The sequence below is a fragment of the Watersipora subatra genome, chromosome 2, assembly GCF_963576615.1.
Source record: "Watersipora subatra chromosome 2, tzWatSuba1.1, whole genome shotgun sequence".
Lineage (NCBI taxonomy): Eukaryota > Metazoa > Bryozoa > Gymnolaemata > Cheilostomatida > Watersiporidae > Watersipora > Watersipora subatra.
The window spans coordinates 76,685,022-76,710,042 of record NC_088709.1 but is presented as its reverse complement, the minus strand read 5'-3'; the positions used below and the strand labels follow the sequence as shown (position 1 = coordinate 76,710,042).

Here is a 25,021-nt window from a genome sequence, read left to right as displayed (position 1 = left end):
ATACAGGGCATTGCATATCGTAACAGGTTACTTGGGAATATCGCAAGTGATTTGCAGATACATATAGTGAGATACCTCAGCTGAGTGAGATAAGAAATGCATACAAATCGTGTAGGCGCACCCTTTGTTTTAAATGGAAAACTGCTGTTGTCTATACTTTTCTCCTTCTCTTATAAGTATTACTGCTTGCCTTTCCTTTTAAAGCCTTTCCTTGTCTTTTAAAGCAGATGCCTAAAAATCTGTAACCCAAAAAATCCGCCTGAGTAAAGTTGTAAATGTGGTCTGTCAGTCATGCCGATTCTGCTTATAGAACTTCAAATATTATCTAGCACCTACCCATAATCCCATATATGATCTAGTAACTACCCATAATCCCATATATGATCTAGTAACTACCCATAATCCCATATACATGTATGATCTATTAACTACCCATGATGTCATATATGATCTAGTAACTAACCATGACTTCATATATGATCTAGTAACTACCCATAATCCCATATATGATCTAGTAATTACCCACGATCCCATATATGATCTAGTAACTACCCATGATGTCATATATGATCTAGTAACTACCCACGATCCCATATATGATCTAGTAACTACCCATGTCATATATGATCTAGTAACTACCCACGATTCCATATATGATCTAGTAACTACCCATGATCCCATATATGATCTAGTAACTACTCACGATTTCATATATGATCTATTAACTACCCATAACTTCGTATATGATCTAGTAACTACCCATGTATGTTGCATATTTATGGATTGAGCTGTTGCCATGAATAATATTCGTGTAGCATCCTAGTTCATCTTATGTCATATTCTCTAATACTCTGTAGGAGCTTATCCAGAAAAAGATATTATCAGGGGCGAAAGCCATCTTGGAGGATACGTCTATGCTCAGCACACTCAAACAATCTCATCAGAATATCTCAAGAAATTCACAGATTCTGGAAGAAACTCTTTACCTTAGCAACCAGTTGCAACAGGTGAGTTTACCGTCATGACCATTCACAACTGATAGTCTCTTAACGTCCCATTATAACTGGTAAAGTCTCTTTTCTTGACCAGCTGAAATAGGGCAGTCTTTCTTAGCGACCCTTTTTCAATAAGCAGCTTCAATTGGTATTTCTCTTAGCAACTAATTGGTAGAACAGAAACAGATTCGATATTCTTCAGGTTGTTCTCTCTCAGTAAGTAGTTACAACAGGTTTTCTTCTTTAAATAACAAGTGGTAACAAGTTGATCTTTATTTAGTAATTATCTCAAAAGGTATGCAGTTAGTTCATAGTATATTGTGTAATAGTAACTCTGCGTGTTCTATTAGCGCTGTACAATGGGCAATGTCACATGTTATATCATACACGCTGTGTTTTGCTACCTGTATTGCGCTAGATGTCATTGACAAGAGGCACCACGTTATACCAATGTCTCACTATTACAGAAAAGAGAGAGCTATCTGTCTGTTGGTGAATACGCCGCCATGTTATATGAAGTAATCAGATATATGGCGGTCATCTCTCCCTACTATTGTCTTCCATTCAATAGATACCAGGCATTGTGCAAGGCCACTGTGTTGAGCAGACACAGGGGAAAAGGTGTCGCTGGAGAGCCCAAGGCTAGGTGTCAGGTTGGTTCTTACAATTTAAATAATTTATAAAATAAGACAGCATATTACACCTTCTCTCCTCACTGTATATTTAATTGAAGGGCACAACTTGTTTTGTAAGAAACCAGTCTTGTGATTTTAGTTAGTTAAAAACTCAAAATTTTAAATACCGCATTGTATTTTTGAATATTTTATTTAAGGCTTTTTGTTGTCTACCATGATCTTATGGGTAGGCATATTTTATTGCATATGTGAAGATGGCAGATATATATAGTGTAAAATGTTTTTAAGTGTAGGATATATGAAGATGGCAGATACGTATAGTGTGACACATTTTCAAGTGTAGGATATGTGAAGATGGCAGATACATATAGTGTAACACATTTTCAAGTGTAGGATATGTGAAGATGGCAGATATATATAGTGTAACACATCTTCAAGTGTAGGATATATGAAGATGGCAGATACATATAGTGTAACACATTTTCAAGTGTAGGATATATGAAGATGGCAGATATATATAGTGTAACACATCTTCAAGTGTAGGATATGTGAAGATGGCAGATATATATAGTGTAACACATCTTCAAGTGTAGGATATGTGAAGATGACAGATACATATAGTGTAACACATCTTCAAGCGTAGGATATGTGTTGATACTCACGAAGTGCAATAGCCAAGGTTATCATTGAATATATAACATTCAATAGTAAGGGATTATTGAATATATAATCGTAGCTCTCATGATATCGTAAGTATAGGTATAATACTAGAGATTATAATAAACCAGCTGTGTAGTCATGGGAATGTTGCATTAAATTTTATATCTATAAAATCTCATTAGCAATATTGAGTATGAATGGGCAGTGGCTAATGATCCCTAAAAGATTTAAATGATCTTTCTGCCCGCATTCCATTATTTAGAGACATTCAATGTGAGCTGGTCCTCGGTGTAGCTATTTACTTTCATGATTTGTATGGTGATTTGTATTGTAGTTGAGGCTAGAATCTATTACAAAACATCTAGTTCAGCATATTTATCTTCTTTTACATTTTATTTCTACAGAGCTTAAATAGGAAACAAATTGTTGAAAATAATAATTTGTTATCGTGTAGCCGCTGAAACGCAATTGAAGTTGCTACACGATGCCACATTGCTACAGTTGAAGTTGCTAATGATTGGCCTATTGAATAAGAGCACTTCGTTGATCCAACAACAGGCTATGTGGGGGGACTTGCAGCTTATTCCTTTTCTTTTTGGATGCTACCAGCAGGTGCTCCGAGCAGGTGCTACTAGCAGGTGCTCCGAGCAGGTGCTACTAGCAGGTGTTACTAGCAGGTGCTACTAGCAGGTGCTCCAAGATGCTGCTAGCAGGTGTTTGAAAGTGTTATTAGTAGGTACTTGGAGGTGTTACCAGCAGGTGCTCAAAGGTGTTACTAGCAGGTGCTCTGAGGTGTTATTAGTAGGTACTCTGAGGTGTTACCAGTAGGTGCTCCACGATGCTGCTAGCAGGTGTTTGAAAGTGTCACTAGTAGATACTTGGAGGTGTTCCTAGAAAATTCTTTTAAGTTGTTAGTGGTAGGGGATCAAAGCTGTTGCTAGTGGATGATTGAAAATTGTAAAATTATGCACAAAATCCCTGGTTAACAGGACTGTCACATAGCTTGATAGAGACAATAAAATCTAGGGGTTTGGGGTAGTTAATCATTGATGGTAGTGCTATTTTGGGAGTTTATAAAACAGCATGCTAGAGTGATGGTGTTTCAATGTTTAAATAGGCACAATTCTTTTGCTTGAAGATCAAGTGGGCCCACTTCAAATTGAGCTAGATAGCTTTGTAATAAACAAAGTTTTGGCGAGGGTTTAGACCTTAATGGTTTCTAACTAAATATTTCTTTGGCTAGCAATTCTTTGGCTATTATTAATTTATTCAAGAGAAAGGCCTAAATTTCACTGTTTTGCACTGTCATTGTTACCACGTGTTCATCCTTAGTAATGTCTGTAGGAGCTGATTGATGCCATCACCAAGGAGGTATTCAAACTGACCAAATGCATGATGTTTGAAGATGATTGGATATTACTAGCTTTGCTTGTCACAATTCAGCGAATGAACTCGGACTGTCTGTTAAACGCGGAAGAGCTTCATGTCTTTGTGAATGATGTACAGCATATTAAACTGAGGTCACCGGTGAATAGCAAGGAAAAGCCTTCTTGGATTGAGCACGAGGTGGGAAACTGACCCTGACTAAATGTGGGATGGTAAAATTTTACGGCTAACAGCATGCCTGCTGACACTGCAAGGGAGTTTTACGGCATGTTTGCTGACGCCACAAGTGTAGTCTCTGATGTTAATTGTCCATTAAATGTTGTCAAAGGCCTTTTCAGCAATTCATGCCAAGCTTTTGTAACCTGAAAAGAGAATCTAGCTTTGGATTCTTTCAAAATTTCTTGTAATATTGGTTTGCAATTCTCTTAGCAATTTTTCCTTAACAATTCTCTTCTCCCTCTCCATCATATGTATTATCACTGCAAACCTATAAAACTGCCAACTAAGCTGTGGGCATCCGACATTTTGGATTGGTTAATGAGCAACTCCATAGATTATTATTGGACAATATTAGTTTCTCCTTAGCAATTCTCTTCCCCCCTCCTTCATATGTATTATCACTGCAAACCTATAAAAATGCCAACTAAGCTGTGGGCATACGACATTTTGGATTGGTTAATGAGCAACTCCATAGATTATTATTGGACAATATTAGTTTCTCCTTAGCATGTTTTGGATGATGGGCCTCTCATTAGTTTATTTTTCACGGTGTTTAATCAAGATTTCTGGCCAACATCAGAAGTCTGCCATAATTTCTTGGAGATCCTCATTTTCTTGTTAGCCTGTTTGTATCTGAGTTATTAAACTCACAAAATGGGGATGAGAGTAGTATTCTTGTTTGTTCAGTAGATCAGAAGTGACTTTGTATGTATGAATGCGGTGAAAATAGTGTTGGGTGTCCGAAAATGACCAATACTATTGTTTCACAGAGTTGGATGTCTTGTTATAAACTAGAAGAAACTCTGCCGTGCTTCTCCGGTTTGACGGAGAGTCTGCAAAAAAGGTCAGCGGAGTGGGAGGAGTACTTTAGCAGAAACATGTCTGTAGTCAGTGCTATGCCTGGCAATACCTTCTCTCTCACCATTTTGCAGAAGTGTATTCTCTGGAGGACAGTTTTGTCACAGAGGGTAGGTGACTTCTTTACCCCTATTATTAAGAGCGATTATTTGGAACTTGTTGTATTTCGTACTTGTTTGTGTAGATCAGGAGATGATAAATCAATAAAGGTTATGCAGACTGGAAGTACTTTGTTTATCTCAGTCTGGTGAGAGCTGGTCTCGGAAGCAATCACATTTTTTGTGTCGACTATAAGAGAATCGTTTGAAGTGCATAGGTAAACTATAAGTACTTATTGTTGAACATGAGACTTGCTCATAAAATTAATCTGAATACATACAGTTTTCTGAGGTCTGCAATAACCTGCTGCTCACTGAACTCGGGCCATCTATACTAAACTGCCAGCCACTTACAGCCCGACAGCTCTTAGCTAAAAAAAGTCAGAGTAGACCCGTTGTGATGATAGAGCCTACGATTGAGAAAGATAAAGAGGAGACGGAACCTGGTTAGTCAAGTCATGCACATAACAATGCTAACGGTATTTAGGAGGCCGTAGTGACTGTTTTGTTAGTTAAGTGTGGTACTCTGTTTGCTTGCTCGCTGCTGGAGTTTTATAGTCACCCTGAAATTTGATCAATTGCAGTGTTCTATATTGATACAACTATTGTATGATTTGGTAGTTTATTCATCTCATGACCCGGGTGAGCTGGTTGAGTCTCTTCTGCCTAAAGACCTCTCCCATCGCCTTACTCTTATATCCTTTGGCACTGGGGTTACAATGTCAGAGGTTGAGAGTTCATTGAGACACTGTATGAAGAATGGAATATGGTTACTGCTCCATAACTGTCACCTAGCCCCTGAGTGGTCGAATCCAGTCCTTCAGTTATTTACGGTATAATTTCACTGTCCGTATTCATACTGCTCTGGTTTACTTGAACTTAGTGTGTTGTTGGGTATTTGCTCTAACTTTGCATGTTGTTATTTCACAGCGTATCTCCTCCATTAAAGATCTTCCTTTGGGTTCAAGTGAAAAACCTAAACCTGAAGAGAACTTGTATAAAGACCTGAATCCTCGCATCAACCCTAACTTCAGGCTTTGGTTTAGCACACAACATAGTACAGGTATGACACAATTGCCGTTACACTCAAAGTGCTGCAGTATTGACTGTCAACATTTGTATAAACTTGCTAACGATTTATTCGATGACAAGCAAGCACAATCACACTCTAGTTGTAACACTGTTTAAGCCATCAATCAGCAGACAACTATAATGACGGCTTTCAAATCATTTTTTTCCTAAACCTAAACATCAAGTATTGTTCATACTTGATCTATTGGTGGAAGCCAGTTGGCAGCATATTTACAGTTAGTACATCTGCTTGAACAAGTATATGACTAGAGATAAACTCTGCAAAGTATGCGCATGAAGAACTGTGCTATTAGTCTTATTCAGAAAAAACAGGAATGTAAAAAGTACAATTTCTTACGCCTAAAACTAAACAGCCATCGTCTACTATGTAGTACTTGTCTAGTAGAAACTGTGCTATGGTCTGTCTTTTGGATGACTAGTGGCAACCAACAGTAATTACTATTGTTGTTCATGTGTGAATCTGACATTCCCAACATCATTTGTGTCAGCTTAAAATGTTTGCTGCCAGTTCACTGGATTACAACTATCGCTTATGACTTTGCATACTAAGTGTTTGAGGAGTAAACTAGTAGTCTGAGAAGTAAACTAGTAGTCTGAGAAGTAAACTAGTAGTCTGAAAAGTAAACTAGTAGTCTGAGAAGTAAACTAGTAGTCTGATAAGTAAACTAGTAGTCTGAGGATTAAACTAGTAGTTCGAGGAGTAAACTAGTAGTCTGAGAAGTAAACTAGTAGTCTGAGAAGTAAACTAGTAGTCTGAAAAGTAAACTAGTAGTCTGAGAAGTAAACTAGTAGTCTGAGAAGTAAACTAGTAGTCTGAGAAGTAAACTAGTAGTCTGAAGATTAAACTAGTAGTTCGAGGAGTAAACTAGTAGTCTGAGAAGTAAACTTGTAGTCTGAAGATTAAACTAGTAGTCTGAAGAGTAAACTAGTAGTCTGAGAAATAAACTTGTAGTCTGAGGAATAAACTAGTAGTCTGAGAAGTAAACTAGTAGCCTGAGAAGTAAACTAGTAACCTGAGAAATAAACTAGTAGCCTGAGGAATAAACTAGTAGCCTGAGAAGTAAACTAGTAGCCTGAGAAATAAACTTGTAGTCTGAGGAATAAACTAGTAGTCTGAGAAGTAAACTAGTAGCCTGAGAAGTAAACTAGTAGTCTGAGAAGTAAACTAGTAGTCTGAGAAGTAAACTAGTAGTCTGAGAAGTAAAATAGTAGTTTGAAGAGTAAACTAGTAGTCTGAGAAGTAAACTAGTAGTCTGAGGATTAAACTAGTAGTTCGAGGAGTAAACTAGTAGTCTGAGAAGTAAACTAGTAGTCTGAGAAGTAAACTAGTAGTCTGAAGATTAAACTAGTAGTCTGAAGAGTAAACTAGTAGTCTGAGAAATAAACTTGTAGTCTGAGGAATAAACTAGTAGTCTGAGAAGTAAACTAGTAGCCTGAGAAGTAAACTAGTAGCCTGAGAAATAAACTAGTAGCCTGAGGAATAAACTAGTAGCCTGAGAAGTAAACTAGTAGCCTGAGAAATAAACTTGTAGTCTGAGGAATAAACTAGTAGTCTGAGAAGTAAACTAGTAGCCTGAGAAGTAAACTAGTAGTCTGAAGAGTAAACTAGTAGTCTGAAGATTAAACTAGTAGTCTGAAGAGTAAACTAGTAGTCTGAGAAATAAACTTGTAGTCTGAGGAATAAACTAGTAGTCTGAGAAGTAAACTAGTAGCCTGAGAAGTAAACTAGTAGCCTGAGAAATAAACTTGTAGTCTGAGGAATAAACTAGTAGCCTGAGAAGTAAACTAGTAGCCTGAGAAATAAACTTGTAGTCTGAGGAATAAACTAGTAGTCTGAGAAGTAAACTAGTAATCTGAGGAGTAAACTAGTAATCTGAGGAGTAAAATAGTAGTCTGAGAAATAAACTAGTAGCCTGAGAAGTAAACTAGTAGCCTGAGAAATAAACTTGTAGTCTGAGGAATAAACTAGTAGTCTGAGAAGTAAACTAGTAGTCTGAGAAGTAAACTAGTAGTCTGAGAAGTAAAATAGTAGTCTGAAGAGTAAACTAGTAGCCTGAGAAGTAAACTAGTAGTCTGAGGATTAAACTAGTAGTTCGAGGAGTAAACTAGTAGTCTGAGAAGTAAACTAGTAGTCTGAGAAGTAAACTAGTAGTCTGAAGATTAAACTAGTAGTCTGAAGAGTAAACTAGTAGTCTGAGAAATAAACTTGTAGTCTGAGGAATAAACTAGTAGTCTGAGAAGTAAACTAGTAGCCTGAGAAGTAAACTAGTAGCCTGAGAAGTAAACTAGTAGCCTGAGAAATAAACTAGTAGCCTGAGGAATAAACTAGTAGCCTGAGAAGTAAACTAGTAGCCTGAGAAATAAACTTGTAGTCTGAGGAATAAACTAGTAGTCTGAGAAGTAAACTAGTAGCCTGAGAAGTAAACTAGTAGTCTGAAGAGTAAACTAGTAGTCTGAAGATTAAACTAGTAGTCTGAAGAGTAAACTAGTAGTCTGAGAAATAAACTTGTAGTCTGAGGAATAAACTAGTAGTCTGAGAAGTAAACTAGTAGCCTGAGAAGTAAACTAGTAGCCTGAGAAATAAACTTGTAGTCTGAGGAATAAACTTGTAGTCTGAGGAATAAACTAGTAGTCTGAGAAGTAAACTAGTAATCTGAGGAGTAAACTAGTAATCTGAGGAGTAAAATAGTAGTCTGAGAAATAAACTAGTAGCCTGAGAAGTAAACTAGTAGCCTGAGAAATAAACTTGTAGTCTGAGGAATAAACTAGTAGTCTGAGAAGTAAACTAGTAGCCTGAGAAGTAAACTAGTAGCCTGAGAAATAAACTTGTAGTCTGAGGAATAAACTAGTAGTCTGAGAAGTAAACTAGTAATCTGAGGAGTAAACTAGTAATCTGAGGAGTAAAATAGTAGTCTGAGAAATAAACTAGTAGCCTGAGAAGTAAACTAGTAGCCTGAGAAATAAACTTGTAGTCTGAGGAATAAACTAGTAGTCTGAGAAGTAAACTAGTAGCCTGAGAAGTAAACTAGTAGCCTGAGAAATAAACTTGTAGTCTGAGGAATAAACTAGTAGCCTGAGAAGTAAACTAGTAGCCTGAGAAATAAACTTGTAGTCTGAGGAATAAACTTGTAGTCTGAGAAGTAAACTAGTAGTCTGATAAGTAAACTAGTAGTCTGAAAAGCAAACTAGTAGCCTGAAGATTAAACTAGTAGTCTGAAAAGTAAACTAGTAGTCTGAGGAGTAAACTAGTAATCTGAGGAGTAAAATAGTAGTCTGAGAAATAAACTAGTAGTCTGAGAAGTAAACTAGTAGCCTGAGAAATAAACTTGTAGTCTGAGGAATAAACTAGTAGCCTGAGAAGTAAACTAGTAGCCTGAGAAATAAACTTGTAGTCTGAGGAATAAACTAGTAGTCTGAGAAGTAAACTAGTAGTCTGATAAGTAAACTAGTAGTCTGAAAAGTAAACTAGTTGTCTGAAAAGTAAACTAGTAGCCTGAGAAATAAACTTGTAGTCTGAGGAATAAACTAGTAGTCTGAGAAGTAAACTAGTAGCCTGAGAAGTAAACTAGTAGTCTGAAGAGTAAACTAGTAGTCTGAAAATTAAACTAGTAGTCTGAAGAGTAAACTAGTAGTCTGAGAAATAAACTTGTAGTCTGAGGAATAAACTAGTAGTCTGAGAAGTAAACTAGTAGCCTGAGAAGTAAACTAGTAGCCTGAGAAATAAACTTGTAGTCTGAGGAATAAACTAGTAGCCTGAGAAGTAAACTAGTAGCCTGAGAAATAAACTTGTAGTCTGAGGAATAAACTAGTAGTCTGAGAAGTAAACTAGTAATCTGAGGAGTAAACTAGTAATCTGAGGAGTAAAATAGTAGTCTGAGAAATAAACTAGTAGCCTGAGAAGTAAACTAGTAGCCTGAGAAATAAACTTGTAGTCTGAGGAATAAACTAGTAGTCTGAGAAGTAAACTAGTAGTCTGAGAAGTAAACTAGTAGTCTGAGAAGTAAAATAGTAGTCTGAAGAGTAAACTAGTAGCCTGAGAAGTAAACTAGTAGTCTGAGGATTAAACTAGTAGTTCGAGGAGTAAACTAGTAGTCTGAGAAGTAAACTAGTAGTCTGAGAAGTAAACTAGTAGTCTGAAGATTAAACTAGTAGTCTGAAGAGTAAACTAGTAGTCTGAGAAATAAACTTGTAGTCTGAGGAATAAACTAGTAGTCTGAGAAGTAAACTAGTAGCCTGAGAAGTAAACTAGTAGCCTGAGAAGTAAACTAGTAGCCTGAGAAATAAACTAGTAGCCTGAGGAATAAACTAGTAGCCTGAGAAGTAAACTAGTAGCCTGAGAAATAAACTTGTAGTCTGAGGAATAAACTAGTAGTCTGAGAAGTAAACTAGTAGCCTGAGAAGTAAACTAGTAGTCTGAAGAGTAAACTAGTAGTCTGAAGATTAAACTAGTAGTCTGAAGAGTAAACTAGTAGTCTGAGAAATAAACTTGTAGTCTGAGGAATAAACTAGTAGTCTGAGAAGTAAACTAGTAGCCTGAGAAGTAAACTAGTAGCCTGAGAAATAAACTTGTAGTCTGAGGAATAAACTTGTAGTCTGAGGAATAAACTAGTAGTCTGAGAAGTAAACTAGTAATCTGAGGAGTAAACTAGTAATCTGAGGAGTAAAATAGTAGTCTGAGAAATAAACTAGTAGCCTGAGAAGTAAACTAGTAGCCTGAGAAATAAACTTGTAGTCTGAGGAATAAACTAGTAGTCTGAGAAGTAAACTAGTAGCCTGAGAAGTAAACTAGTAGCCTGAGAAATAAACTTGTAGTCTGAGGAATAAACTAGTAGTCTGAGAAGTAAACTAGTAATCTGAGGAGTAAACTAGTAATCTGAGGAGTAAAATAGTAGTCTGAGAAATAAACTAGTAGCCTGAGAAGTAAACTAGTAGCCTGAGAAATAAACTTGTAGTCTGAGGAATAAACTAGTAGTCTGAGAAGTAAACTAGTAGCCTGAGAAGTAAACTAGTAGCCTGAGAAATAAACTTGTAGTCTGAGGAATAAACTAGTAGCCTGAGAAGTAAACTAGTAGCCTGAGAAATAAACTTGTAGTCTGAGGAATAAACTAGTAGTCTGAGAAGTAAACTAGTAGTCTGATAAGTAAACTAGTAGTCTGAAAAGCAAACTAGTAGCCTGAAGATTAAACTAGTAGTCTGAAAAGTAAACTAGTAGTCTGAGGAGTAAACTAGTAATCTGAGGAGTAAAATAGTAGTCTGAGAAATAAACTAGTAGTCTGAGAAGTAAACTAGTAGCCTGAGAAATAAACTTGTAGTCTGAGGAATAAACTAGTAGCCTGAGAAGTAAACTAGTAGCCTGAGAAATAAACTTGTAGTCTGAGGAATAAACTAGTAGTCTGAGAAGTAAACTAGTAGTCTGATAAGTAAACTAGTAGTCTGAAAAGTAAACTAGTTGTCTGAAAAGTAAACTAGTAGCCTGAGAAATAAACTTGTAGTCTGAGGAATAAACTATTAGCCTGAGAAGTAAACTAGTAGCCTGAGAAATAAACTTGTAGTCTGAGGAATAAACTAGTAGTCTGAGAAGTAAACTAGTAGTCTGATAAGTAAACTAGTAGTCTGAAAAGTAAACTAGTAGCCTGAAGATTAAACTAGTAGTCTGAAAAGTAAACTAGCAGTCTGAGGAGTAAACTAGTAATCTGAGGAGTAAAATAGTAGTCTGAGAAATAAACTAGTAGTCTGAGAAGTAAACTAGTAGTCTGATAAGTAAACTAGTAGTCTGAAAAGTAAACTAGTAGCCTGAAGATTAAACTAGTAGTCTGAAAAGTAAACTAGTAGTCTGAGGAGTAAACTAGTAATCTGAGGAGTAAAATAGTAGTCTGAGAAATAAACTAGTAGCCTGAGAAGTAAACTAGTAGCCTGAGAAATAAACTTGTAGTCTGAGGAATAAACTAGTAGTCTGAGAAGTAAACTAGTAGCCTGAGAAGTAAACTAGTAGCCTGAGAAATAAACTTGTAGTCTGAGGAATAAACTAGTAGCCTGAGAAGTAAACTAGTAGCCTGAGAAATAAACTTGTAGTCTGAGGAATAAACTAGTAGTCTGAGAAGTAAACTAGTAGTCTGAGGAGTAAACTAGTAGTCTGAGGAGTAAACTAGTAGTCTGAAAAGTAAACTAGTAGTCTGAGGAGTAAACTAGTAATCTGAGGAGTAAAATAGTAGCCTGAGAAGTAAACTAGTAGCCTGAGAACTAAACTAGTAGTCTGAGGAGTAAACTAGTAGCCTGAGAAGTAAACTAGTAGCCTGAGAAATAAACTTGTAGTCTGAGGAATAAACTAGTAGTCTGAGGAATAAACTAGTAGTCTGAAGAGTAAACTAGTAATCTGAAGAGTAAACTAGTAGTCTGAGGAGTAAACTAGTAGTCTGAGGAGTAAACTAGTAGACTGAGAAGTAAAATCCAACATCAATTAAACTACCTATAGACATCATCTATTTACCGGGAACACTCCACTAGATTGTAGCTCAGCTAGTAACCACTAAACCTTTTCACTTCAAGTTAGATCCCTTTGTATTCATAGGTGCCCGTCTCCTTCCTCTCACTGTCATCTGGAACTCTACTAAGTATGTCTTGGAACAGCAGCGATCTTACCGACAGTTGCTTCAAAGTACCTATGAGCAATGTTTGGAAAAAGGTCCCTGCCTTGAAGATTCTGCTCTGACGGTGAGTTGTCAGAGGAGAGCTACTCACAGCTAGTAATCACTTCTATCCATTTTATTTCAGCTTGATAAACTCTTACCATTATCATAATGCAACAATAAAAGGCTGGGAATTAGTAATCAATTATCGACTGCTACTACTATTACTGGGTCAGCCAATTGTTGATCTTAGATCTGGCTGGTAGCTCTTGTTTACATCCATAGCTTTTATCTTAGTTGTAACCATTCTACATTTTGGATGACGAACCTTATTTAACTTAACAGGTAAGACTCCTAGCATCTGAGCTCCAGCTGCCGCTAGCTATCCTCCACAGTCAGCTGTTACAGAGAAGGCGTTACTCTCTGGCAGCTTACAGCGCTCCGCCCTTCTGGTACAACAAAGATCTTAGACTAATACTCTCCCACTTGAGAACTATCTTGAGCAAATGTGATGGTTCCAGCAGATTCACTGGTGAGTTTACTTCATTCTCATCTCTGTTAGCAGTTGTTTGTTATATCAATTAATCTCGGAAAGATTTAGCAATATGTTTATTATGTGTCAGATAGCCTTCTATATGTTCTATCCTTAAATGCTTGTATTTGTACAATCTTTGTTGAAACAAAATGTCCAAACAAGTGCTCTTTATTATACAGAGTTTGTTGTGTCCGTGTACAAGCCAAGTTGCACGAGGGAAGAGGATGCTGCTGTGGTAGAGGCTGTTATTCGTAATGTTTTAAAGACTCGTGCCGAGCTGAAGCCCCATGAGGTCAGCTTCATTGCTGCTGCTAATGTTACTAATCCTGCCACTATATAGCTAATCACCATTATTACCACCACTACTATCATCACCATCACTACTACTACTACTACTATCACCACTACTACTACCCCTATTACTATCACCACTACGACTGCCACCACTATTACTACTACCACTACCATCACCACTACTACTACCACTATCACCACTTCTACTACTACTACCACTACTACCAATAATACTACTACGACTACTACTACCACTGCTACTACTATTACATCATTCCAAAGTAAATTTTTAAAAAATATAGAAAAATCTGATGAGTTTTCCAAAAGATGTAGTGAGATATAGTATGTTTACCCCAGTAGGCTGAACACCAGAGTATGAGAAAATGTGGATCTCTGAGTTTTGATTAAAAAGTTAACCATTTTCAATTTAGAAGTCCTTCAGTCTTGTGATCAACATGCCAACCCATCAACCCATAAACAAACAACATAGCGATGGCTTAAGGGATGAGAGAAAAAAAATTTTCTGTGGTAATTCTTGCTGCTGCATACATGGCTGCTACTGATCTTGCCAGTCTTTGCACACCATATTGCTGTTTTTGCAGCGAATTAACTGGTACAATTGTTAATTGGAGTCATCTTAAAAGTTAGTAAAAAAGTTTTATTGTTTCTTTGTTTCTATTGGCAGGTGGAAGTTAATGAACGAGGAAGCCAGGCTTTGCTGGCCACACTCGTGGACTCTTCACATGCCTCAAAAGATGAAGTCTTTGAAAGAATTCAAACATTGATAAGTGACAAATCCTCAACTTTATCTCTCGCTGATAGTGCTGAGACACATCTGTGTTCTATCAGAAGCAGGTTAGTATATGCTCTCTTTATCATGAGGCTGTTTTCTCTCTACACTTAGTAAGACATCATGCATACTCCATCTTTTCTTTTAAATATAGGAAACTGTTAAAGTCACTCGCCAAAGCGAGCGGGCACCCGGCTGTCCACAGTGACCCCTACCAACACCAAGATGTCTTTGAGAAGGTGGACGTGCTGCTGAGTGGCTGGGAGTCGGTCCTACATTCTCTTCCGCTTCCTGTTTTGCCTCTTACTAACAGCCCTGATAGTCAGCTGAACATAGTGCGGCAGTTCTTCGATAAGCAGGTATTTTTAATTGTGTCATGTGATTCATGTCCTTCTGTTGTGATGAGCTTAATAGTGCTCCTTTTGTAGTTACTCTCTCTCTCTCTCACAGTCAGCCGTTCTGACAGTGATTGTCTTATGGTTTAGGTTTTTTTACTGACTTCCATGCAGCTCTGTTTTCCGCCTTCTCCTTCCATCTGGAGTTACCAACATACTGTATATTTGAATGACATGTGGTACAATAATAACACCAAGTTTTAGCAGACGTATATCACTAGCAGATCGCTAGTATTATAGTTTTAGACAGCTACTACTATCTGAATCCTAATAGGTTTCTGAACTCTGGTGCTAGCATAGTTAGAAAACTTAATAAAACTACCTCTGTGTCTGTATTCAAATTGTGTTTGTACTTTTTCTGGTTTTGTTCTAATAGCAAGTAGCTGAGCTTGCTCAAGGGCATGATAATATACATCGCTAAAACCTCAGTTCTAACCTGAAGCTTTGTAGTTGAGGTTAATCAAACAATTCTGAAGTACTTATAACAGTTATCTGCATAACATCTCTTCATATTTATGCAGCGTATTACAAGCATTATTTCTCAACGAACTATTTACAACACACCAACATAGACATGGTTTGTTCTCAGCAATAGTTCTGTGAATGTGCCCTTGATGTAAATACAAAAATATTCACAGCATTCAATTTCACTATGTAGTTGAGATGATTAAGCTGTGTTGAATGATCTACAAAGATTGGTTCATATAACCAACTGTACTGTACTTCTGCAGGTAGAGGCTCATAGGGCAATGATACAGACTCTTCTCAGAGATTCCGAGCTTCTACATGGAATCACAAGGACTGAGTTCTCTTGTACAACTGACACCCTTGATATGATATATCAACTTTACCTAGGAAAGGTGGGTTTCTCATGCTATGTGTCAGTACAAACATAGCATTCTTCAGTCATTTTCATTTCTTTCGCAATCCTCTGGAACGGCAAGAGTGTAGGAATGACGAATTGCACAAAGTTTGGGGTGAAAAGCCACTTACTTACACGTGTTGACAGCCACTTACTTACACGTGTTGACAGCCACTTACTTGTACAGCATTCTACATTCTTAGCTTTCTTCAGATGTCTAAGAAATCACTTTGACAGTTACTGCCTCAAACTATGATCTCATTTCTATTCAAATATTTCACACACTTTAAGCAAATATTTGTTTTGGTCTCGGAAGTAATTTATGACATAATGACATCTGAAGTTTGTAGAAACATTAAAGTTTTGCAAATAAAGGTAAGAAGTAAGAATGTGATAAAATTATAACATGAAAAGGACAAAAATATATAAATTAATTCAGTCAATTTTAGCATAAGTTAAGGAAGGTCATGCTACTTATTAGTAACTCTTTCTACTAGCAAACTAACTTACGCGTCATCAAACATTCGCCTCTGTCCATGAGTCTCTGACATAATTGAAAACCTTTTTACAGGTTATCACTGTATTAATGTAGGTTTTTAAATTTAGTTTCTATTTATTTACATATAATGTAATTGTTTTAGCTCCACAAGTAATTTCTTAGAATGTGTGTCTTTTGTTTTGTGGCTTTAGGATGAACTAAATTAAATACAATGTACCGTTATAAGAATCTTTGCTCCAAAATACAATGTACCGTTATAAGAATCTTTGCTCCAAGATACAATGTACCGTTATAAGAATCTTTGCTCCAAGATACAATGTACCGTTATACATGTAAGAATCTTTGCTCCAAGATACAATGTACCGTTATAAGAATTTTTGCTCCAAGATACAATGTACCGTTATAAGAATCTTTGCTCCAAGATACAATGTACCGTTATAAGAATTTTTGCTCCAAGATATGACTACTTTAAAATATGAAACAAACATTGAAATGGATTTACTTCGCAGTCAAGGTTTGACAGTGAACTGAAATTTAATGGTTGTACATCGATATCTATGCACAGGTACCATCTGAATGGAGAAAAATCATCCGCGGATCTGCGGAGACACTGATGCAGTGGAAATTAGATATGGAGCTGGCCTGTGCTCAGCTCATCAAATACACTGAGAAGGATTCGAGTCCGGTCCTCTACAATCTTTCTGCCTTCACTCATCCATCCTTGTTCTTAGAGTGCCTGCTTATTCAGCATGCCAGGAGTCAGTACCTCGATGTGAACGACCTTGAACTCACAACAGAGGTGCGTATAGAGCGGTTCAGCTTCTTCTTTATGTTCTCCATTTGCTTTTTAGCTGATTTAAATGGAAGAGGTTGAGATAATAAGGTTACTATTGTTTTGGCAAAGTTGTGCATCGCATTACCTGGCAGACTAGCTAATCAATATCGATATTGACAGTCAGACGCAAGTGACAATATTGTAATATTTATAATACTTATGAAATCTAACGATTTTATAAGTATTATAAAGCCGTCAGATATTATCCTTTTCTTTAGGAAACACTCAGTCACAATTACGGTCAGAGAGTCCGTCAGGAGCTGACACGCTAATTTCATATTTACGCTTTTACACTTGCGGTCAAGGTCAACCTTGATACACTTCAAGTCATCTTAAGTTATGTGAGCAGAGAGTAAATATTTTTGCTCAAGGTTTGCTTAATTCGAACTTTGCTTCAGATATGGGTATATTTTAGTCACTCCCAGTCTAGGCGGAGAAACTCCAGTTTTTATAGGAAATAAAAACTTAGTTTTTATAACATTTGAAAGCTAGAATAAATTCATCGCTGAGTCGTGTTGACTGAGTCGAATCGGATTTGACTAACCTTTTTCAGACTTAAAGCGTTGTATCGATCTATAAAGGAACCTATTTGTCACGCTTTTATTTCTCTCTGTAGTTCCTGCCTATGGGCTTCAAGCCAAGCACCCCTCCTGCCATTGGATGTTATATCACTGGACTCAAAGTACACAACGCATTGTGGGATACTAGTTCAGGGCTCGTTCAAACAATCGCAGTCAATGACGTTGCTTCCTCTAACCAAATGCCCATACTACATCTGCTCCCAAAAGTGAAAGCACCTCTCGAAGCAGATTTGACTCCTAGATACAGATGCCCAGTACTCAGTTCAGATGTCATGGAGGATGCTCCCCAAGATGCTATTATGCATCTGAACCTGCCTGTTGAATCACTTTCACATTCACAGCTTCTACTTGAGAGGAAGGTGTACATTTCTACAAGCATTCAAACATAGCCATAGCTCTACAATGTTAGTTGCGTTTACCTGACACGCTCGGTTAATGCAGCCATGCGAACATACATATGCTGTTTAGGTTCCTTTGCTAGGACGTTTTTCCCCGCATATGTTTTTACTGTCAGTTTTTTAGTACTTGATTTCTACTGTGCTTACAGTATGTTAATCTGTATATTTATTTTATTGATATGCATATTGATATTTATGATTAAAACTGTTTCGGAGCTCTCACTAACTAGTGCTCCATAGCTTGCGCTCCTAGCTTATCCGTCCTTATGCGCTCTAAGATGACTGCTCAAACATATTTCGTCCATGTATTTCCATAATTACCGTTCTTGCATATACGAGCTAATAGAATGGCTAATTGCTTTGTTGCAGTGAATATCTTATTTGAAATACAAGGGTAACCTATACTCTGAATATCTTGCTTATAGTTTATGCAGTAGATCAAATCGCCTCTACTCTGTGCTCATCAATGATATCTTCTCCGTTAGCTATAAACTCTTCGTCTAGAATTGATGAAACCAACAATATTGTTCTTCGGATGCACATCATGGCAGACAATTAGCGAGAAACCTAGCCTGACACTGCAGAGCACAGACTGATTTGTAACTTTGAGTCATAGATAGTATCTTCCTTGCAGTATCTGATATTCTCACATCTGATGAATGCCTATACCTTCATCCGTAGCACTTGCAGCATGAATACTTTTATTTTGAAAAGTGATAGAATTTTTGTTGAGATAAAGGTGACAGCTTTAAATAAAGATAACAGGGAGCATAATAGTTAGGCATTAGTTAACCATGGCATCCTTGATGCCACGATCCATTGATGCGCACCTTTGTAGACAGTGAGAATTACTCACCATTGTCTTCACCAAACATAACATAGAACCATTACACCCTTCTCCATCAGTATAACATGGGCAAACGCTATCGATTAAATTTCACTTGCGAGTGAGTCATTGCTTCCGATCAAGATGATGATCAGAAGTCATTTCTTTAAGTGATGACATACTCAGAAATACTAGTGGCAGTTCAACAATGTTAGTGTCATTTCTCACATCTTTGTGTCATGGTAACCAGCACTCGTTTTAAGTTTTAATAAGGGAGTGATACAACTTGCCAGAATGCGCTGATATGATTTTTGCTAGTGGTGTATTTACGAGCTGGCCTGAGAAAATAACTGCCTTACAAGTAGGTCTTAGTTTCTGGAAAAGCCAGCGTAAGTATCAGAGCAACATGTAGATATCTTTCAGCTAAATATTATGATGGGGATTTGTGTGGGCACAACCTTTCTGACATCTATAGAGCATTATTGCTATTAATGGGCTGCAGTACATAAGAATGCAGTCTAGTCGACATGTGTGCAGCAAAATGTGCACAAGCTATGCTTCAATGTAACACGTACTACTATGTTGATTGCCTGGTGCCAGGGCTAGCCGTATTAAGCCATATCTAAATAGGAGAATCCTGACTTACAACATTAAACAAAGTGCTAGAGCGCTAGAAAGAATAGGTCTGCTTTATCATATTCTTCATGCGTCTTTATTAGACCTTGATTACAAAATGCATCTGTCAGCAGGTAAGAGTGATTGCTGCGCAAGCGTAATGAAGCAGAATAAAATGCTTATTATATTACCGGGATGATGCAAGACCTGACTACTTGCTACTAATGTACATGTACATGCAGGTGAATTGCTAGAGAGCTGAGCATAATAATACACAAGAACATTTCCAATGCATTGCATTCATTTAAGCAATAAATAGAGCATAATGCGCAAGCAGCTGGAGATCTCAGAAAGGCAGCTCAAGTCTGCAAATTTCTAGAAAAATATAATTAATGAAAATAAATTTATTCCATGAATAATTCAAAAATTCACACTAGCGATTACGAGTTATGATAGTATGTGAAAAAAATTATTATAATATGCCCCTCATGCTAACATGCCACTGTAATGAGGAGAGCTGTAGTTAAAGTTACTAACACAAAATTGATGTACCATCATAATTCTAAAAAGCTACGAGGTAAGTACCTCCCTTAGTCTGCGTTTTGCACCGTCTTGTAAGGAATCGGGAAACTTTATGTTGAAGTCTATTAACAAGTCTCCTCGGGCTTTCGGTTCTTTAGGCAGTGGCAGACCTTTGCCAACTATTCTTTTAGTAGTGTTAGGATTTACGATATCAGTTAGTGAATAGGACATTTGTCCTCCTTCCAATAGTGGTATTGTAATAGTGGTTCCACAGAGAGCATCGCGCAGTGAAATGTTGGCTGTATATATTATGTCACTACCATCTCTCTTGAACTTTGGGTGTGGCTTATCCTTTAGCACAAATATAACATCGGCTGGTATAGTATTTGGTTTTTCATCACCCTCCTTTGGAAATGTTATTTTTGTGCCGGACTTCCATCCTGGTTTCACATCAATAGATAAGACTTTTTCAGCAGATCGTTTGCTAGAGAGCACTTGCTTTTTTATCTTCATTTTTTTTACTACTCCAGTATAGACTTCCTCTAATGTGACAGGTAAATCCCGGGTTACCGGAGGATCCTGTTGCTTTTGACCTCTTGGAATTCCACCTGACATACCGCCTCCCAAGCCGTACCCTGCGTCATCAACATCCATATGGTCCTGACCATTAATGTTTGTGTAAAACATGGTTCTGCCACTGGGGCTTCCTCCGACACTACCTCGACCTGCGCTGCCACCGAAGAACGATGCAAATGGATCTTCTCCATCGAACATGTGACGAAATGTTTCAAAAGGATCTACACCAGGACCTCCAGCAGTTGAGCTAAAGTGATATACTCCAGGGCCACCAGAAGGTGGTCCTCCACTGTTACCAGTGCTACCACTGTTACCGCCTCTGCCTCCACCAGCCTTTAAGCCCTCTTCTCCAAATTTGTCATACACAGCTCGCTTGTCCTTGTCTGATAATACCTCCAATGCTTCTGCTACGTCTTTGAACTTCTCTTCTGCGCCAGGAGACTTATTCTTGTCTGGGTGATACTTGAGTGCCATCCTACGATACGCTTTTTTTAAATCACTTTCAGTGGCATTCCTTTCAACTCCCAATATCTTGTAATAATCTTTACCCATTTTTGTACCTTCACTTAGTTGCTGGAATTAGATATCGGGAAGTTTGCTCTACAATTATGATGAATACAATGATTACTAAAACATTAGCTGTTTTTAGAAACATAGTATACTTTTCTTCAACCAAATACCAAAATTTTTTGACATTTCAAGCTGCCTTAGACACTGAAGCTTCTGACCCTTTTTCAGCTTTAAAAGAATAAATGAATAGACAACCTATTAACCGCTGAACATGATCCAATCCCAATGTGGAGCAACAGGTTTCATTTAAAGTTATGTCGCCAGCGCACTTACCTAGTTTTTGTTGTCGTGTAAGATGTAGTCTACTAACCGTCGAATTTTATATATGGCAGTTTTAATCTTTGTAAACAGATAAAGCGTTTTTGCAAGTTCGTCAACTGTTGGCGAGTTTCGAATTGTCACCGTATTTATACTTATGCTCCGCTCTAGAAGGGGCTAGCTTTTACTAGAACTTTCCACATCCAATCAACAATAAACATAACCTTGCATAATTGACGTGCCGACAATGCTAGACTTATCTAGAAAAATCGAAGGAACTCAGGCAGGCAAAGTTTATCACGTGACAAGTAAACAAACTTATTGGTCTAAACTTTAGCGCCAAAAGCGTAAAACTGTGACTGCGAATTACAAATTGAAGACAATAAATAGGAGTGTATTTATATACCGTAATTAAAGCCGAGGATAATAGACAATAGACATAGATAGACAATACGCGCGGGTACCGCGTACGTTGTGATAGCGGCACATCGCGACACCCGTTGATTACACACTACCTATACTTAGGCGTCCAAGTTTAGTGCTTCATATAAGATAAATTCCATATTGAATAGCTTTTCTAATCGTTGTCAATGATATATTGTTGCTGTTTGAAAATATGTCAATATTGGTATCACGATAAAGCTTGCGGTGTGTCTCATCTAGTTGAGTAGAATCAAGACCAATCATATATTTCAGTATAATCGATAGTTGTTTTGAAGAGGGATCATTAAGTGGCAGCAATATTATTTATCTGATTTATCATGAAGAAGCTTGTCGTTTGCAGCTTTTTCACTGCATGTTTACTGTTTTATTATATTAAAAGAACAATAAACAAAAACAGATGTTTATAATTGCGCATGCGCGTAATAACCGGAAGTGCGTTCGCGATTTCCATTTTTTCCTCCGACATATACCTGAATTTGTAACTGTTATGCAAAATATTTGAAACTAAGACCATACAGAACGTCTACTGCTTTAAATCCAACACTAAGCTTTAATACTACAGAACCTACAGTGTGTGGAGTGAATCTCAGGGCTGTACCAAAATCCCTTTTTGATCATTCGAAATCTAGTTAGTTATTAACTTATGACTACAATGAAGTAACCTATGTGTACTAAATAAGATTTTACAAATTAAATTGCTAAATAACACTAAAAATTACTGACTATAGAAGCATCTAAAAAGCAAAGTGTCTTACCATGTCCCCAAAGAGGCCAATCTTATAAAGGCTCTGGATTAAACATAGAACTTTTTCAGTCTGGAGATTCTGCAAAAGCATTGTCAATTCACTAATAGACTTTAGTAAACTAGAACGAAGCACACTATGACTCATGCATTATTCACGTACTATATTTTTTGCATGATGCTAATCAATATGAGTACTAACTAACACATGTATTCTGAATATTTTGTCTCATGTATTTACTAATACTAATCAACCAATTACTAATACTAATCAAATCCGAAGAAATGTAGTATTATTTAAGCATGCAAACAGATTTTACTTTAATTCTTTTTTGGATAAGTACTTCTAATAATCATATTTTGTCTGTCAACAGGAGCTACTTTTTTATGCCTTCAATCAAATAGCAAAAATAGCTTCTACTAGAGGCCTTACACATTGGGTCATCAATTTCTCTTTTTTTCATTATTCAGTTGAATGATGTATATACCTAATGATGTATAAATATATACATCATTACATATACATCATTATTTATATGTGTATGTTGATATATATATATACTAGCTGTGCCACCCGGCGTTGCTCGGGTAATAGAAAAGTTTTTGGACGGAAAATTGATTTGTATTTAACATATACAGACGGTTCCCAACCTACGAACGAGTTAAGTTCCGAACGATTGTTCGTAAGGTGAATTTGTTCGTAAGTTGCTTCAGTGCTATATTTTGTATTATAATTTATGTTTAAGGCCTATATAAGTATATTGAAGGTTTATATAAGTATATTTAAGGCTTGTATAAGTAACCTGCATTGGTTTGTACTGAAAAAAATATTTAATAATATGGAGATAATACTTTGGTGGACTCCGGGCCATGACACTGCATTTCTTATTTATTGTATGTCTTGTCCTTTTTTGTTATATTGTCGTTTTAATCATTATGCTATCACTTATCGTTGTTGTCTTATTTTTTTTATATGTGTTGTCCTTTTATTATATCGTTGTTTCACTCGTTATGCTATTGTTATATCTGATATCCCGTCATAACACTATCACTGGCCATCACTTATCGTCACTTATATTGTTGTCATACCAACGCACTAGCGGTCCTATTTATTCACCTTGTTAGCCGGTGTTCTTACCGTTTGCCGTCAGCCGGAACAGTTGATATTATTGTATATAAAGGATCACGCTCACTTAGTTGATCAGAGCAGTAGCCGTATGCTCCTCGCCTAGTTTCGCCTCCTCGCCTAGCGAAATTTCCTTCGCTAATAAAAAGTTGAATGAAACTGCACGCACCCTCTTCTCTTTATTTATTATTCTAGATCGTGCCAAGTAAAGGCCGGCAAATTCCTTTACAATATGTACAGTAAAAATAAAAAAGTTCTTTGCGCACTGGAGATACGTTCACACACTTATGCGCTGCAACGAAAGGTGGATGCTGGGTTGGGCTTCTGAGTAGTGCCTATTTCCGCCGCTAATACGTCGGTAATACCGTCGGTATTAGCGGCGGACATACGCGCAGACCTGTTCGTATGTACGGGTTGTTCGTAACTCGAATGTTCGTAAGTAGGGAACCGTCTGTACCTATAACAACATTTGCCATTCTAACTTTCAAACTACATATCATGAGAAAAGTGTTTTGTCTTATAAACAATGAGAAGAAGTGAGAGTTGCTCGCTATTAGCCAGTTTAATAATATGAGCGAACAGTTTCTCGTGACGTTATGCTATGACCCGCCTCATACGCAAAGCAGTTAGGTATTTGCTCTCATATAATGACTTATATTGGCAAACTAGCAATTCGATTTCTGTAGTTTAGTGGGTAAAGCGTCAGACTGGTGAACGACGGGGTCCGAGATCAAATCTTCTTCGGTACAGAATATTTATTCCAAGATTTTAAGATCTATTATCAATGTCCGGGCAATCAATCCTACAAACCTACATTTGACAAACTCGAGAAAAATATATACAAAAAATAAAAAAAGATATATATATATACACAAAGATTCAAATAACAATATATAAAATTTGGCAGATACATTTGTATACATAGATATATATATTAGTGCTGGGTACCGGTAGTAATACTCGTTGAACTCGCGGGAACTTCGGGTTCGGGTTTTGACTTTTGAGTTCGGGTTTTGGTACACGGATTCGTCAGGTAGTGTGAACAAAAACTCGGTCTATTGCACCCTGCGCTCTTAGTCTGGGGCCACAGGGCATTTCTGTGTCATTTTTGCTAAGGAGGCACGACAATGGGGTATAACGAGTCTTTAATTTAATAGATAGAATAAAGCATCTCATACCTTATTTACCATACCTACCGAAGAAATTGTAGTCAAGCAATGATTACTTGTCATTAAAAGGTGAGTAGAAATACTTGAATCAAATTTTATTTGCGCAATTAGCCAAATCGGCTTCGTAAACAAATCTATGCCTTTTTTAATACGGCGCGTGTTTTCTTTCACCGATAACACATAGGTCCTTAATCTGTTTCCGCTATCGCCTTGTTAGAAACTGCCATCAGCGTTGGTAGTAGCAGTGAAAATTTAATAACTATGTTTAAGTTGATTACCACAGCTAGCTATTATGGATTACATAATTCATGATAACCAAGTTTTACTAAGCCAACAAGCCTTTCTAACGGAAAAAGCCGATAATGTAAAGTTTTTTATGAGATTTGGAGCACCATCTACAAAAAGTCAGAGAGGT

The 25,021-nt window shown here is 37.1% G+C and overlaps 1 protein-coding gene and 1 pseudogene across 1 annotated transcript in view; one reads left to right on the top strand and one right to left on the bottom strand.

The window, feature by feature from the left end:
• Positions 1-18,104, top strand: part of LOC137388583 (uncharacterized) — a 56,441-nt gene extending 38,337 nt beyond the window's left edge. The window contains exons 24-38 of the mRNA XM_068075064.1: positions 858-1,007; positions 1,463-1,648; positions 3,635-3,856; positions 4,666-4,863; positions 5,135-5,297; positions 5,473-5,684; positions 5,782-5,914; positions 12,512-12,654; positions 12,915-13,101; positions 13,284-13,396; positions 14,084-14,253; positions 14,343-14,547; positions 15,315-15,443; positions 16,510-16,743; positions 17,396-18,104. Coding sequence (XP_067931165.1) covers positions 858-1,007; positions 1,463-1,648; positions 3,635-3,856; positions 4,666-4,863; positions 5,135-5,297; positions 5,473-5,684; positions 5,782-5,914; positions 12,512-12,654; positions 12,915-13,101; positions 13,284-13,396; positions 14,084-14,253; positions 14,343-14,547; positions 15,315-15,443; positions 16,510-16,743; positions 17,396-17,749 — 2,799 coding nt within the window. The 3' untranslated portion in view covers positions 17,750-18,104. The remainder of the gene's footprint in view (positions 1-857; positions 1,008-1,462; positions 1,649-3,634; positions 3,857-4,665; positions 4,864-5,134; positions 5,298-5,472; positions 5,685-5,781; positions 5,915-12,511; positions 12,655-12,914; positions 13,102-13,283; positions 13,397-14,083; positions 14,254-14,342; positions 14,548-15,314; positions 15,444-16,509; positions 16,744-17,395) is intronic.
• Positions 18,105-19,286: 1,182 nt separating this feature from the next.
• Positions 19,287-22,388, bottom strand: LOC137388786 (dnaJ homolog subfamily B member 4 pseudogene; annotated as a pseudogene).
• Positions 22,389-25,021: the final 2,633 nt, after the last annotated feature.